Genomic DNA, 14,032 nt, shown 5'->3' with positions numbered 1-14,032 from the left:
AATTTAGAGTAGATTTTGGTCTTTTTTATCGTAGTTTATTTTATAGCCTTAGTTTTTCACTCGTCACGAGTACACATATATAAAAGTTTTCCTTATAAAATATTTTTCATTTGTAAATATGTTATTTGATTCAATCATCCTATAACGAGGTGGAGATTCTTTCTTGCAGTTACCATAAACTTTCCTAAACAGAGATGGCAGCATATGTACACAGTACACCATACACCCCCCCCCCCCCCCCCCAACAACAACAAAAATAAAAAGAACGCTATAATCCAGTGAATCGTGAAGACATCCTAATTGTGATGAACGTTCACAATCCCAACAAAACTATAAAGACTAAAAGGCCCTTTATTTTTCTCAAACTTCAATGCAATTGTACCCTACTTTTCGAAACCCCAATGCATTTTGTTCCACGTTTTACCAAACTCCATACAATAATTACTCACAAAATAGTCTTTATGAAACACTCATAAAAAAGTCTTTATGGAACAAACAAAAAAGAATAAAGATGAATTTTTTTAGGACAGAGAGTGTACTTTTTAACCACTCCTCTAAATATGTAGTACTATAAAATGTCACATTGAGTACTAGATCGTTATATTTTAAAACAGAGAGTATACCTTTGAAGTCTGAATGGTGCACTTAACTTCGTTTTGAGAGAACAATATTTATTCTTATGGTTACTTCTAAAACTACTTCTATTTAGTTAGTTCTTTACCCGCTAATATTTATTAGGCAAATTTGTTGTAGGACATCGTGATATTGTGGTTTTAGCAGAACACCATACGGAATGATTTTTAGGGAAATACACTCCGTAAATGTGGAAATTAGCTCACGAACACTATGTCCATTAGAATATTCATGTTTGCTTGAATATAAGAGATAAACCATGTGAAAGTTCAAAAGTACCCCTAGGCTCACATGCCAAAGTCTCCCATGTGACGCGATGGAGTAGCGAGAAAAGGCTAGCGTCATTAGAGATGTAGACGCTGGGGGTGCAAAGTGTCTTGGTGACCAACGACATCATTGCAAAACTTAGAGACTTACATGCAGGCGGGGTCCATGAAACAATGACATAGTTTCTCTTTCCTATTTTAGAAGAAATAAATATTCTAACGAGCGTGGTGTCTATGAACTATTCCCACATTTACCAAGTGTGTTTCCCAAAAATCACTTTATGCAGTATCCTAAGGTAAAACCGCGAAGTCACGCTGTACTGTTACAAAATTTACCTATTTATTATTATGTTAACATATAATAAATTGATGAATTTGAAATTACGAAGGTTACATAACTAAAATAAAGCTTTTGTCGAGTCAAACAAACTTAACGAGTCAACTCAAAAGCCGAACCAAGCCGACTTATTATCTACACGTACGCGGTTTGTCGGGAAAACCAGGAAAAATACACTCCCTTCTCCTCAATAGGCCCTGTACAATCCATCCGTCAACGTAGACCCACTACAATAGACGAGTATATTGTCACGACAAAAGAAAGCCCCAATGAATTTCCATTTTGTGATGTCAAACTAGGGGTCCGAAAGTGATCCCCACGCCCATTTCATATCCAACGGTGTTTGGATCCTTGAGATCCCCTTTTCTTTTTTTTGGGTTAATTAGATCCATACCATTACAAATATGCTAGTTTAGGAAAATGTCATTATAATTCAAATATTTATGAACATGCCATTCCAATTATCTCTCAATTAGAGACGTGCCATTCTCTATAACTTAAAGGCTGTTGGGCCCACATGGCAGACTAGTATATTTCTATATAACCTAAAATGCCCTTCCATCTTTTCTCTCGTCATTGTACACCATGCCTCTTTGCGTCGTCACCGCGCTAGCCGGCCTCCCTCGTCGTCGTGTCGTCTCCGCGCTAGTTGGCCGACCACCTCATCCTAGCATGGCTGGTTGAACACCGCCACCGAAATGCGCTCCATGTTGGGGCACACCAACGCCTTGTGCTCCACGCTTATATACTTGCTTGCTGTTGCTCATGATCTGCATGCACATGACGCAGCAGCAAAGCAACACATGAAGCCAAGAAAAGCATCGGGCAAGATCGATGGCTGCGTCTCCGCAACCATTGATGGTCGGTGATCACCACCTTGAGTATGTTGCCGACATTGACGATGAATACGCCGTCGAGAGGGGTGCCAATAGAGAGCCACCTATTGCCATCGTCGTCGGGCCTCCTGATCTGCAGGCGCGCTACGTTGTTCACCTGCAGGAGCAGCGTCGGGTCGGGTCGTCGGTGTGTGGCGACAACCGAGCACCTTGTCGGCCTCTCGGCACGGCGGGTAGTAGTTCATCCTGAGGCCTTGCGGCTGGTCTTGGAACCCGCCGCGCTGACCGCGCCATTGACTCCGCTCGTCGCCGTGTCAGCTGACCGACCGCCCACCGCCGTCGACTCCACCGTTGCCTCGCTGGCTAGCCTCCTCGCCCGCCCCAGCCCGCCGCCCTCCCGCCTCATCTTCCTTGGCTGCGGTCTCAGCCCCCTCGTCCTCGTACTGAGATATGGGAATTTCTCTGGGATTTTAGTCTGTATACGACAAATAAGTAAAATGCCTACTCATATGCTACAAAGTGGTATAAAAGAAGTTTCAGCCTAATTATAATGGCATGTTTATAAATTATTAAATTATAATGACATTTTTATAAACTAACAAATTTGTAATGGCATAAATCTAATTAACTTTTTTTTTCCCAAGTACGATCTGATATGCGGCGATGCCGATGCGTCCGCCGGCGCTCGGCTGCGGCCAGCGGCCGGATCTCGCCGGCGATGAGCTACTCGGGCGCTCAGTCGGCGTGGCTTCTTCGGGTATATCCATCCCTATCACCCTCATCTTCTTCCCCCAGAGGCAGATCGATCCCGCGCCTAATCTGTGGCCGGAGTGTACGGTGCCTCGTGCATTGTCGTGTGAAGCTGTGAACTACGAAATGTCTCTCCTGTTCCGTAGCGGAGCTAGTGCTGCTGGAGGGGAGCTTCTGGGATTCGTGAGGGTTAGTTCTTGCCATTTCTACCAGTTATTTTTGTTGTGGAATACTCTGGCGATTTGGCATGAGACCTTGGCAAGGAGATGATGCCTATGTTTGGTTAGTGAAATCAGAAATCTTCTGGAGTGTTACATTGTTTCGTGAAACAGCCACTAATCTAAACCAAGATTTTGTTTCCTACAATCAACCAACCATCAATTCTAGTGATCTGTTCTCAACTTTTCATTTTTTTTTTGAATAGGAACTTTTCATTATTAGATAATGCCATACTTTCTGTAGAAAGGCACCCCCAGTTTTTTGAGCAACTGGGCCATGTTCTTTTTTTACTAAGAGAAACTGTCGTATGTTGAAATGCGTAATATAGTTGTTGAACAGTCATATTTCTTTCCCTTGGTTGGGCCAAATTGATTTATGGGCAAAGGCTGATTCAATAAATGGTACTGATTTATTTTGTGAATAGGACTGCAATAATCGCTGATGCAGTCCATGCTCTGCACAATCTTGTGAACAAATGACTTGCTAGATGTCTGTTTAAAAGTTAGTGTCAAAGACTCAAAGTACAGTTGCTTTTGCAATGGTATTCCTATATGACAATCTTGACTATAAAAATTCGTTTCTTGTGCAAAATTGCAAACCTCTATCAATAATTTTTAAACTTTCCAAATTATACAGTAGTTAAATAAATGACATATAATATAAGCTTCAACAGTTGGATATCTGAATAATGAGTCCTTGGTCATCAATACTTATCCTGTCCGGCTGTCTAGAAAAGGGAGTCACATCTCATTAAATTCCTAATAAGGTTATTTTTACTCCAAGCGATAATATGCTATGATAATAATCATGAATCATTAATTATATACGTAACACACAATACCATCAGCAATCTTGCAATCTTGATTGTATCAGTTCCTAATGCTAGTGTTCATAGTAGATTTCTATAGTTTCTACCATTTTCAGCATTACATAGCATTGGCATGTTTTTTGTCATGTTAGTTAGTCATTTTCTCCTTTTTTAAAGACAATGAGATTCAATTGAACAAAAGCTTAACAATATCGTTGGAAAATTTACATAATGGAACCATGCATTTCTTTCTTTACAGTTTACATACAGGCACCTTATCTGTTTGATACAAGCCAAGCTGAACAGATAGAGATGTTAATTGCCTAAGAATGAAACAATTACTGAATATATTCTCTCCTCATTTACAGTGCTGTGTGTTAATACTCAACAGCAAACTCATGCAAAGCTGAATCAGGATGAAGATGGTGCTCTTATCTTCTTTGGAAATTGAAGACTTTGATGGAGAAGGCAAAGACGAAAGCGAAGAGAGCAGCGAACCCAACAACAGCAGTAGCTACATAACCTAAGTAGTCATGCCTGAACCCAAAGTATCGTCTGATGTAATCCTGTACCACTTCCCCATCCTCCAGCGTAGAGTATCTGATATCACCATATTGTGAGGCAACAAGTCCGTACAGTGTCCACGCAACTGGGCATGCCCAGGAATACCACCTCCACCATATTGGTATTTTCTGAAAACCAGCCATGTATATTTCAGCACCAGCAGTACATAAAAAGGAACTAGAAGATGGTATGGATAAGGAATTGATATCAGATACTTACTGGTCGAGGGATTAAGAAGCCGGCAAAGATATTCCATATGCAATAGAATGCAGTAGATACTATGGCAGCAATGTCGCTGTTTGGTGTCATGGCGACTGCCATCATCCCATAGAATGTGAAGTACATGAAGGTGAAGAACATGAAAAACATGTACCAGAAGAATTTCTGAACTGTCCAGTCAAAGCCAATCAGGCTGTAGACAATCAGGCCATACACGACAGTCTGGAGAAAGATGTGTGGTATCTCAATAAGAACCTGTTGAAAGGACCAGTTGTTAGAATTTATCTGTTTATTAAAGGAAGCACACTGCAATTGTTTCTCTTTATTAAAATACACAGCTATGACTATTTACCTGTGCAAATGCATATGGTAGAGCAGAGTACATTCCAGCAGCCTTTTCTCGGTAGAACACTGTTCGCTCAACATCTACAATTGGTTGGACGGTTTGGCCATTTTGAATTCCAATGAAAAGCACTGCTGCATACATGGATCCCAAAGAGTTGAACAGATCCTGTCTCTTGTTTCTGTAGGCCATGTAAGTGCAGGTAAGTTTCTTTCTCACAAAACATGCCAACATAGATCGATTCTTCATTGGATTTGATAGAAAAGATACTTACATTTTCTTGCCTAGGTTCAAGAATATAGTGCCAAAAATGAGCGCTATAACTGTTGTGAAGAAGATTCTAGTTGCTGTATATGATGGATTTCTCCAGTATGACTTATGCTGCTTCCACAGGCAAGCCATGCACTGTGTGAAGAACGACTGTGAAAATTGAGTTGGGAAGTATAGGTCCGTTGATCCAGGTGGAGGTGTGCTTAATTCACTGATCAAGGTTTTATTCCTCCTGCAATGGTGCGATCAAATCAGTCATATAACAGAGAAAAAGCAGAAAAAAATATTTCTGGGGGACTTTTGTCACGAAACATACCGGTATAGATCAGAATTCCTGTATACTTCAGCAAAGTTGATCCCAAGGATATCTTCTTGGGCTAGGGTGGTAACCTCTAACATCCAAGTTGCAGGATTGTAACCATCCTTGATTTTCCTCACTCCTTCTATACCCTAAATTTGGAACAACAAACAAGGTTACCATGCATGTCTTAAGTTGGAAATTCAGTGTTCATTTAGTATTTGAGTACCGAGGATCACCTCAAAGTAATCGATGAGATGGCATGAGTTGTGTCCCAGGGGTCCCACATATATTTCTTCACCTCCTCGTTTCATCAGAAACAGCTGCAGAAATTCAAGAATAGCATGTTAGTGTTCATATGAGAAGCATCCAAGATTTGTGAAATTTTGGCCCTTGCTTCAACTTACCTCATCAAAAGCTTCGAATATGTCAATGCTGGGCTGGTGAATTGTGCAGACAACAGTTCTTCCTGTGTCTACTGTGTTTCTAACCGTTCTCATCACGATTGCAGCTGCCCTTGCATCTAGTCCTGAAGTCGGTTCATCCATGAATATGATGGATGGGTTGGCAACAAGCTCAACAGCAATAGTGAGCCTCTTCCGCTGTTCGGTGGATAAACCATTCACTCCTGGCAGTCCCACCAGTGCTCCCCTCAGTGATGTCAGCTCAACAAGCTCCATGACTTCTTCCACAAACATCTGCATCCGTGAATTGAATCAGCATCGCAATGCAAAATGTTTAACTAAACTATCAGAGTAAAGGTTGCTTGACTAACCTTTCTTGCTTCCAAGTCTACTTCAGAGGGCAATCGGAGCCATGCTGAGTACAGAAGCGACTCGTAAACAGTGACATGTGGAGAGTGGATATCATTCTGCTCACAGTAACCAGCAATCCGAGCAAATGTCTCTTGCTTCTTTGGGTATCCAGAGATGGAGATGTCTCCTTCAATGTAACCGCCTGTCTTCCTTCCAGCCAGCACATCCATTAGAGTTGTTTTACCAGCTCCGCTAACACCCATCAGTGCTGTAAGGACTCCTGGCCTGAAAGCTCCGCTTACACCTTTCAGCAGTAGTAGCCGGTCTTCAGTAATACCTTTCTCTTTCATTTCCTGACAAAATTTGTACATTGGAATCAGCATTTGGTGGTATATTTGTTACACACACACACTCACATGGTGGAGCTTCCAATGGTTGCTTACCTGAGGCATATCCACAGAGTATCTGATATTGTCGAAGGTGATCGACAGAGGAATAAATGGAAGTACCATTCCCCTCTTCCTGGTGTCAGCTCCGGTAATCTCTCCTCTTTCTGCATTTGCTATACTTGTTAAATGATGCAACAATTGTATATGATGTTTAATTTCACAATACAGAGGAATCTACTAAAAAGACTAACCATCAGAAGGTGAATTCTGGGCATCTGTTCTGAGGGCCTGCAGCTCGACATTTTCTCCGGTACGGTTTACATGCTTTTCCTTCAATTCCTCTTCAGAAACAACAGCCTGACCTTTTCCGAGTGCTGCAGTCATAAGATGGATGTCAATGCCAAATAAATGATGTTTTAATGCGCTAACCATTGTGTTTCATAGCTGAGATGGTACTCACGGTCAAGCCAGTCGAGGAACAGAATGAAGAGGATGTTGAAGAGCATGATGTATCCAAGTAATGCGCCAACGCCGATCCAGTACCAGTTTGCGTCAACAAAGATGCCACGTACCTTAAGGACCTGGACTCCAAGCGTGTCGTTGCTTTGTGTCGGATCAACAATCTGCGCAAAGATTGGGTTGTTTTTGAGTTTTTTATAACCAATCTTAGATTATCAAGTTTGGGTTGCTGCAGGAGGCACTGCATTTACCTTGTTCCAGCTGTTGCCAAGGAACTCATTAACTGCTATGGCATTCTGAGCATACATCAGAGGAGAGGACCAGTAGCCCCAAATCCACCATTTCTTGATGTTATCTGCAAAAGGAGAAACTCAGCGCAGTGCTCTTGTTATTGCTGGAGCAATATATGGATGATAACCTGGCGTACCTCTGGCTATCAAGAAACCACCAAGAACCAGAAGAATAAGCTGAGCAAACGATCCAAACGTGTCTGCAACAACCATCTCTCTTCCTAACGCAGCGAGAAGCCGGAAGAGACCAGATGCCATCTGGCTGATCAACACCAGCAGCAAATAATGGCGGAAGAATCTCTCTGCGTTTGGATCGAAGCCCATCACATAGTATGTCATGCAGACCCACACAGCACATTCCAGGAATGATATTGGGATTTTGAGCACCCATGTAGGCAATGCATATGCCCATGATGGATAGAAGAGTAGGTCCCTCTGCTTATAGAATATCGGCAGCTTCGCAATGCTCATGGCGAGCTCGGCAAATCCATTGAACAGATGTGTGACCAAGCCAAGGAACATAGCACCCAGGAAGATCGCGCCATCTTCAACGCTGCGTCGATGCATCTTTGTACGAAGAAACACCGTCATTCCGATGCTTCCAAGGATTATGAGCTGGTACATTTCATACGTGTTAATGCCATCCTTGCAATTTTCCCTTTCATTTATGGGTCCAGAAGTAGAGAGGAAGAAAATTCAAGAGGCGAGATACATACCTGGAGAACTTTAAAGATGTAAACAAATGAGTTCCTCTTCATCAGCAGCCACTCCCTCGAGAAGCATGCCTTGGTAAGCTCCATCTTGCTGATGCCATACTTGGATGTCGTGAGAGCAGCAGGATGGTTCCTGCTTCGGTCGAAGGGCACCCTGAGCTCTGATCCCAGCTTGCTCCCAACATGGAATTCCTTGAAGGCCTCTGAAAATTTGTTCACCGAGATGTACCGGTATGGCTCATCTCCACGGCACCAGTACTGATGCTGATCCTTCCTCGATGTAACCTGCGGATTCAAATGAACACGAGCAAAATCTGAGTTCCTAGTCCAACGTGTAGTGAAGTGAAGAGAATTCTGCTGGAAAACCACTCACTTCTTGCAAGAAGTCTGCAACACCTTTCCTCTCTGGACATTTGAAGCCCATCGCCTCGAAGAACTCGAGGATGTTCTCTCGAGGTCCCTGGTACACAATCTGGCCCTCGGAGAGGAGAACAATGTCATCAAAGAGGTCATAAGTCTCGGGTGCAGGCTGGAGCAACGCGATGAGCGCGGTTCCTCCTAAGATGTGGACGGATTGTCTGAGGGAGTTGACGATCTGGTACGTTGTGGAGCTGTCCAAACCGGTGGAGATCTCATCCATGAACAGAGCTTTTGCTGGGCCAACCAGCATCTCACCTGAGTAAATTCAATGGTTGAATCTTTTTTCCTTTCTCCATGATCAAAGGACATGGTTATGCATAGTTGGCTGCAGATTGCACATACCAGTTGTGACACGTTTCTTCTGCCCCCCTGAGATGCCTCTGATCATAGCGTCTCCAACCATTGTATCAGCGCAGATTTCCAGACCCAGAATCTGCAAAAAAAAAATCAACACTATTAGTTCTAGAGTCATACATATTTCTATTGTTTTTCTGTGTTTTCCTGTAGTTTGTTGTACTCACTTTGAGGATGTAATCTGTCACCACGCTTTCCTGACCTTCCACAGAGATGGCCTGTTTGCCCAAGGGAACAACAATTTAAGCACTTCTAGTGTACATTTCCATAAACAAGTGGTTGTGCTTTGAATAAATTAGCATTTCACCTTCATGTAAACATCAATATCAGGATCTGGCTTAATATTGGCTTCTTTCTCCCTTCTTGAAAGTTCAGTAAGCATGTCTGTAAATTCAAAATCAACATAAGAATCACTTCACCAAAAAAGTTGAAATATTTCCCTTTCTTTCAACGCCCATGTCACATACCGTAACGAGTTCCAACTCCTTGACATCTTGCCGAGAAGGCCAGTGTCTCCCTCACCGTCATTTCGCCGATGTGAAGATCATGCTGACCGATGTAAGCTGACGTCCTCTGAGGGACAAATTCATCCATGTCATGCCCATTGTAAGTCACTCTCCCTGATACCTGACCATTTCAAATTCAAAATCCATCCATGTTACAACTTATGCAACTAATCTTCCACATGTGATCACTTTTGTTCGAAAATGCGAGAAAAACTAAGAAACAAGAAACATGTGAAGATGTGGGTACCTTCAGTGTTGAGTCCAGTTTCCCTGACAAAGCTAGGAGCAGGCTGGTTTTTCCGGAACCAGGAGGTCCAAGCAACAGAGTCATTCTGAAACAAATTTCACATGATTAAACTCCAATCTGCATCCAAACCGTGAAGAACCTGACACATAAACAGTTCTTGATTTCTCACCTGCCGGGTCTTATGATTCCACTGATGTCGTGAAGGATGGAGATAGGTCTCTTCCCACTTGCGACGATTCGCATGGCACTCAACGCATCCTAAGGATCCAAACATTTGACAAAAATCAGAAGCTGGAGGAGGAACTCGACAAGATTTGAACTTAGAACATTTTCGGTTCCTCCATATGACCATGGATCATCAAACGCATACCATGACTTTGTTGGAGAAGAAGTTGGTGAACGTTGGGATTCCCCGGTTGCCAACATATGCCTCTGCATCGATGCTAAGTTTCTCAAACCTCACCTCGATTGTCGGGTTGTCGATCCCAACTCTGCAAACCATCAAAACAAAAACAAACAAGTCATGTCTGCATTTCTCCAGAATCTTTTGCACGGTAGAATTAAGCTTTTTTTTCCTCTGATGCTTTTGCAGAATATTGTTCACTCTTTTTGGCGCTACTGATGAAGAACAACTTCTGTGTGATGAAGAGCACTTTTGTGTTTGATGAATGGACAAAGAGCAGAGCTGGAAGGGAAAAAAAATTTTGGTGCAGCCCGGCTGCAAACATATCGCTCTGCAGCCCTAACTCGGATGGACACGTGGGCAAGCTAGGGATCAAACGATTCACTCAACTTGGCTCCTGGCGCGCGCCCATTAGCCTCGGCAGCGGTCGCCGACGAGGATGGAGAGGAAATAATGCAACAACTAGCAGCGTAGAAGGAACAACTGAGCTCTAAAATCCAAATAACATATTTGTAAACGAAAAATAGTTTATGAATAATTCTTGACATTTAAAAGTATGGCGGGAAAATAAAATTTGATGGAAAAAAAACCTTAAAATCAATTTCAAATTTAACCCCGGCGAAAAAATCCCAAATTTAAGATTAAAAATCTAAACTTTGTCTTATAATCGTAAACATAAGTGAAAGAGCTGTTCCAGGTCCTCAACGAAAGCAATGAACAGAGCATTCAAGTTTCTTTCAAATTCCCCAGGTTTCACTCGTGGATCTCACCCTTCCTGGTTTCCATCGCTTTAGTATTGTTCTTTTTGTTTGCTACCGAGCCACTGGTTAGTGGTTACTGCAGCACTACTCGCTATCGGCTGCAGTGCATTAGAGACGCCGACGCCTGCACAGCCGTAGGCATGTTTGCAGCCAGGCTGCAAATCCTTTTTTTTTCCACTGGAAGTGACAGAGAAGTGAATTGAAGGAAGTCGTCAGTTTGAACTCACCGCTCCATCCGGTCGCGGAGCTTGAGGAGGAACCTCTCGTTGTCCTCCTCGGCGGTGCGGACGAGGCGCTCGATGAGGTTCCTCCTCTCCTGCATCCCGAGCCCCTGGATGTCCACCTCCTCCACGTGCCCGACGCCTCCGCCGCCCGCCGCCGCGGCCGTGAGGATCCCCTTCCGCATCCGGTCGTACGTCGGCAGCTTCTCGATCGCCGCCCACCTGAGCGCCTCCTCGTCGTCCTCCTCCCTCACCGACCTCCCGAACGCGTCGCTCCTCCCCGACGTCCCCCTCCACGACGACGCCGTCCGCCTCACGCTCCCGCTCCCGCTCCCGCTCCCCATCCTCGCTATATCCATTCTCCTCCCGACGATAGCCTTCCTCGCCTCCCGTTCTCCACCTTGATCTCGGGATCCCAACCCGCGAACCTTCGCGCGCGGCTCGTCTTCCTTGCTCGCTCGCTGCTGCTCGAGCGGAGAAGACGACGAGAGGAGGAAGAAGAAGAAGAAGAAGAAGAGAGGGTTCGAGCTGAGGAGGCGGCGGCCATGGGGTACGTGTGTATATATAGCTCCGCGTCCACGTGTCCCGCGTGCCTCCTAATCACATGTTAATCCGAGATTAAGCCGATCGGTTTCTGATTATTAGTGGAGATAACTAAGCGAATTAGGTGGTGTTTAGACTGAGAAAATTTTTAGGAGAAATGTCACATCAAATGTTTGACCGAATGTCGGAAAGGGTTTTCGGGCACGAATGAAAAAACGGATTTCATGGCTAGCCTAGAAACTACGAGACGAATCTTTTGAGCCTGATTAATTCATTATTAGCACATGTCGGTTACTGTAGCACTTATGGCTAATTATGGACTAATTAGGCTTAAAATATTGGTCTCAAAATTTCTTCCATAACTATGTAATTAGTTTTTTAGTTCATCTATGTTTTAGTGCTTTATTTAAGTGTCTAAAAATTTGATATAATATTTTTGGAAAAAATTTTAACCCTTAGATTAGCGAAATGACGGGCACTGGCCATGACGCAGGCACTGGTTCGAAATGTTTATTTTTTTTAAAAAAATCCGGTCTGGAGCGTAGATAGTTTGACGACCGACCGTACGGTCGGTTTTTTCGCGCCGAAACGTCTTGACCGGTTCGGGTCAGGGTGTCCGCCTCGTCTGACCCGGGCACTAGCGGCCAAGCCCCCGCGCGCATCGGGCTCGTCGCCGACCGTCGGATTGGGGATCTGCGGGTGGGATTCTGCCACGTGTCCCCGGGATCCGCGGCGTGGGCGTACGGCAAGGGAGGTCTTCACGTCAATTAGTGGTTGCGCGAAGTCAGCTGTGCCGGTAAACATCAATTAGTGGCTGCGTGACACTGTTTATTATAGCTGTTATATATCTAGGTTTTCACGTCCATGAACTGCAACAATGCTGCCAGGTAACGTTCATTTGTGTCGTTAATTTTTTTACACAAGTTTTAATCTTATTTGAAAAGGTATTGTAAATATGGAAAAAAGTTATGCTATGATTAAAATACATGTGTTAATAAATTTAATAAAAACAAAATAAGTGCTAATAACATAGATTTTATGAGTAAGACATGGTTAAATTTTTGTCAAAGATCAATGATGTTATCCACCGCCTCTGTTTCATATTGTAAGAATTTTTAGTCTTGGTTAAATTCATCAATTGATGAATGTATATAATTTATATATATGTCTAGATTCATTAGCATCCATATGAATCTAGACAAGACATAAAGTTTACGTTGTGAAACGGAGCGAGTACTAAAATACAAAGGCGTGATACAAAAATATTGCCATCCTAGCTCAGTTTAAGGTCATGATGATTTTAACTTATCTAAATGATAGTAAATTAAGGATATAAACAACTAAAGTAATGTTAAAATTGTCCTTTACCAAGGCCAAATTAATCTTTTAGTATTTTTTTTACATAAACCATATTGTTTATGTGTTCAGAGAGCATATGTACCAGCGAAAAATCCAAAATATACGTAGGAAAATAACATGCCCTGTTAACTACCGGTGCAACTGAAGAGGGTGAGTTCGTGTAATCGTGCTTATCGTTCACTACAAAACGCAGGAAACCCAGCATGCATGAGTCCTCTCCTTACAAATCTAGCATCTGTAAAGTGACGAGGCGAACTGATCTCCTATTTTTCTTTCACTCTCTCGCTTAATTACGCTCGCCTTCGCGTCGCCTAGCTACTGTTCCTACTAGCTAATCATGTGATCAAAAGGCAAACTAAACACCAAAACGACCTATCAGAAGACTTCATCTGGAGGCAACAAAGGAATCAACGGCGGCGGGCGCGTCGTCGCGCGAGTCACCGCCCCAGATCGGACGGCCATGGCTCGTCCTCTAGACGACCGGCTCACGTCGTCGTCGTCGACCGTCAGCTTTCCTTCGATGCAAAGGATAATAATCTTCTTAACGATTCCGTTATCACTAATAATACTCCTACTCCTACTAACTACTACTATATCGCTTGCCAAAGTTAACTAAAGTCAGGTTCTAGTGGCCATCGAGAGCATCACGAAATGGTCAGCAGTGGCTTGCGGCCAATTTTAATAAAAAAGAATACTTCTCATCGCGAAAAAAGATGTAATTAATGATTATAATTTTGGTCAGGTCAGGTCAAAGATGGGTAGCTCTTACGTCTGTAGTACTCGACCGTCGTTTTTTCAAGGTTTTTATGGGCGATTTTCTTCCGAGAATAACGTGAGAGTTCGTAGATGAGATGATGATGATGAGATGTTTTGGTCGTGGAAGTGGTGCTCCGACGAGTTCGCACTGCCGGCCTCCTCACTTCCATTAAATTCTGGCCGGCAATTTCAGACAGAGGTGGCGGGCATGCTTGCACCGTGCTGCTTCCAGTTCCAGAATATAGGACTTTAAGTGTACTCCGTTTTTAACCTAATAACGCCATTAACTTTGACATTATATTTGATCAATCGT

General features: G+C 43.3%; 1 protein-coding gene across 1 annotated transcript; it reads right to left on the bottom strand.

The window, feature by feature from the left end:
* Positions 1-4,040: 4,040 nt before the first annotated feature.
* On the bottom strand, positions 4,041-11,519 carry LOC102715449 (ABC transporter G family member 39). The gene is made up of 23 exons (XM_015833795.2): positions 11,068-11,519; positions 10,047-10,167; positions 9,846-9,934; positions 9,677-9,761; positions 9,391-9,550; positions 9,231-9,307; positions 9,091-9,141; positions 8,912-9,002; positions 8,523-8,824; positions 8,153-8,434; positions 7,574-8,051; positions 7,398-7,501; positions 7,148-7,310; positions 6,939-7,061; positions 6,742-6,851; positions 6,319-6,651; positions 5,951-6,241; positions 5,783-5,866; positions 5,562-5,695; positions 5,250-5,477; positions 4,985-5,156; positions 4,633-4,887; positions 4,041-4,541 (listed from the first exon to the last, which is right to left on the bottom strand). Exons 1-23 carry the CDS (start codon positions 11,418-11,420, stop codon positions 4,281-4,283), a joined length of 4,347 nt encoding a protein of 1,448 aa, XP_015689281.1. The 5' UTR covers positions 11,421-11,519; the 3' UTR covers positions 4,041-4,280.
* Between the last annotated feature and the right edge of the window lie 2,513 nt (positions 11,520-14,032).

The sequence above is a fragment of the Oryza brachyantha genome, chromosome 2 (assembly GCF_000231095.2).
Source record: "Oryza brachyantha chromosome 2, ObraRS2, whole genome shotgun sequence".
Classification (NCBI taxonomy): domain Eukaryota; kingdom Viridiplantae; phylum Streptophyta; class Magnoliopsida; order Poales; family Poaceae; genus Oryza; species Oryza brachyantha.
The sequence above is the reverse complement of the archived record's forward strand: the minus strand, read 5'-3'. Positions and strand labels throughout refer to the sequence as shown.

Excerpts from the sequence above, each read along its gene's own strand:
- LOC102715449 (XM_015833795.2), bottom strand. The coding sequence starts at position 11,420 with ATGGATATAGCGAGGATGGGGAGCGGGAGCGGGAGCGGGAGCGTGAGG. Across the intron at positions 9,003-9,090 it reads TGACAGATTACATCCTCAAA|ATTCTGGGTCTGGAAATCTG; the intron begins GTGAGTACAACA and ends TTTTTTTTGCAG. Across the intron at positions 5,696-5,782 it reads ATCTCATCGATTACTTTGAG|GGTATAGAAGGAGTGAGGAA; the intron begins GTGATCCTCGGT and ends TTCCAAATTTAG.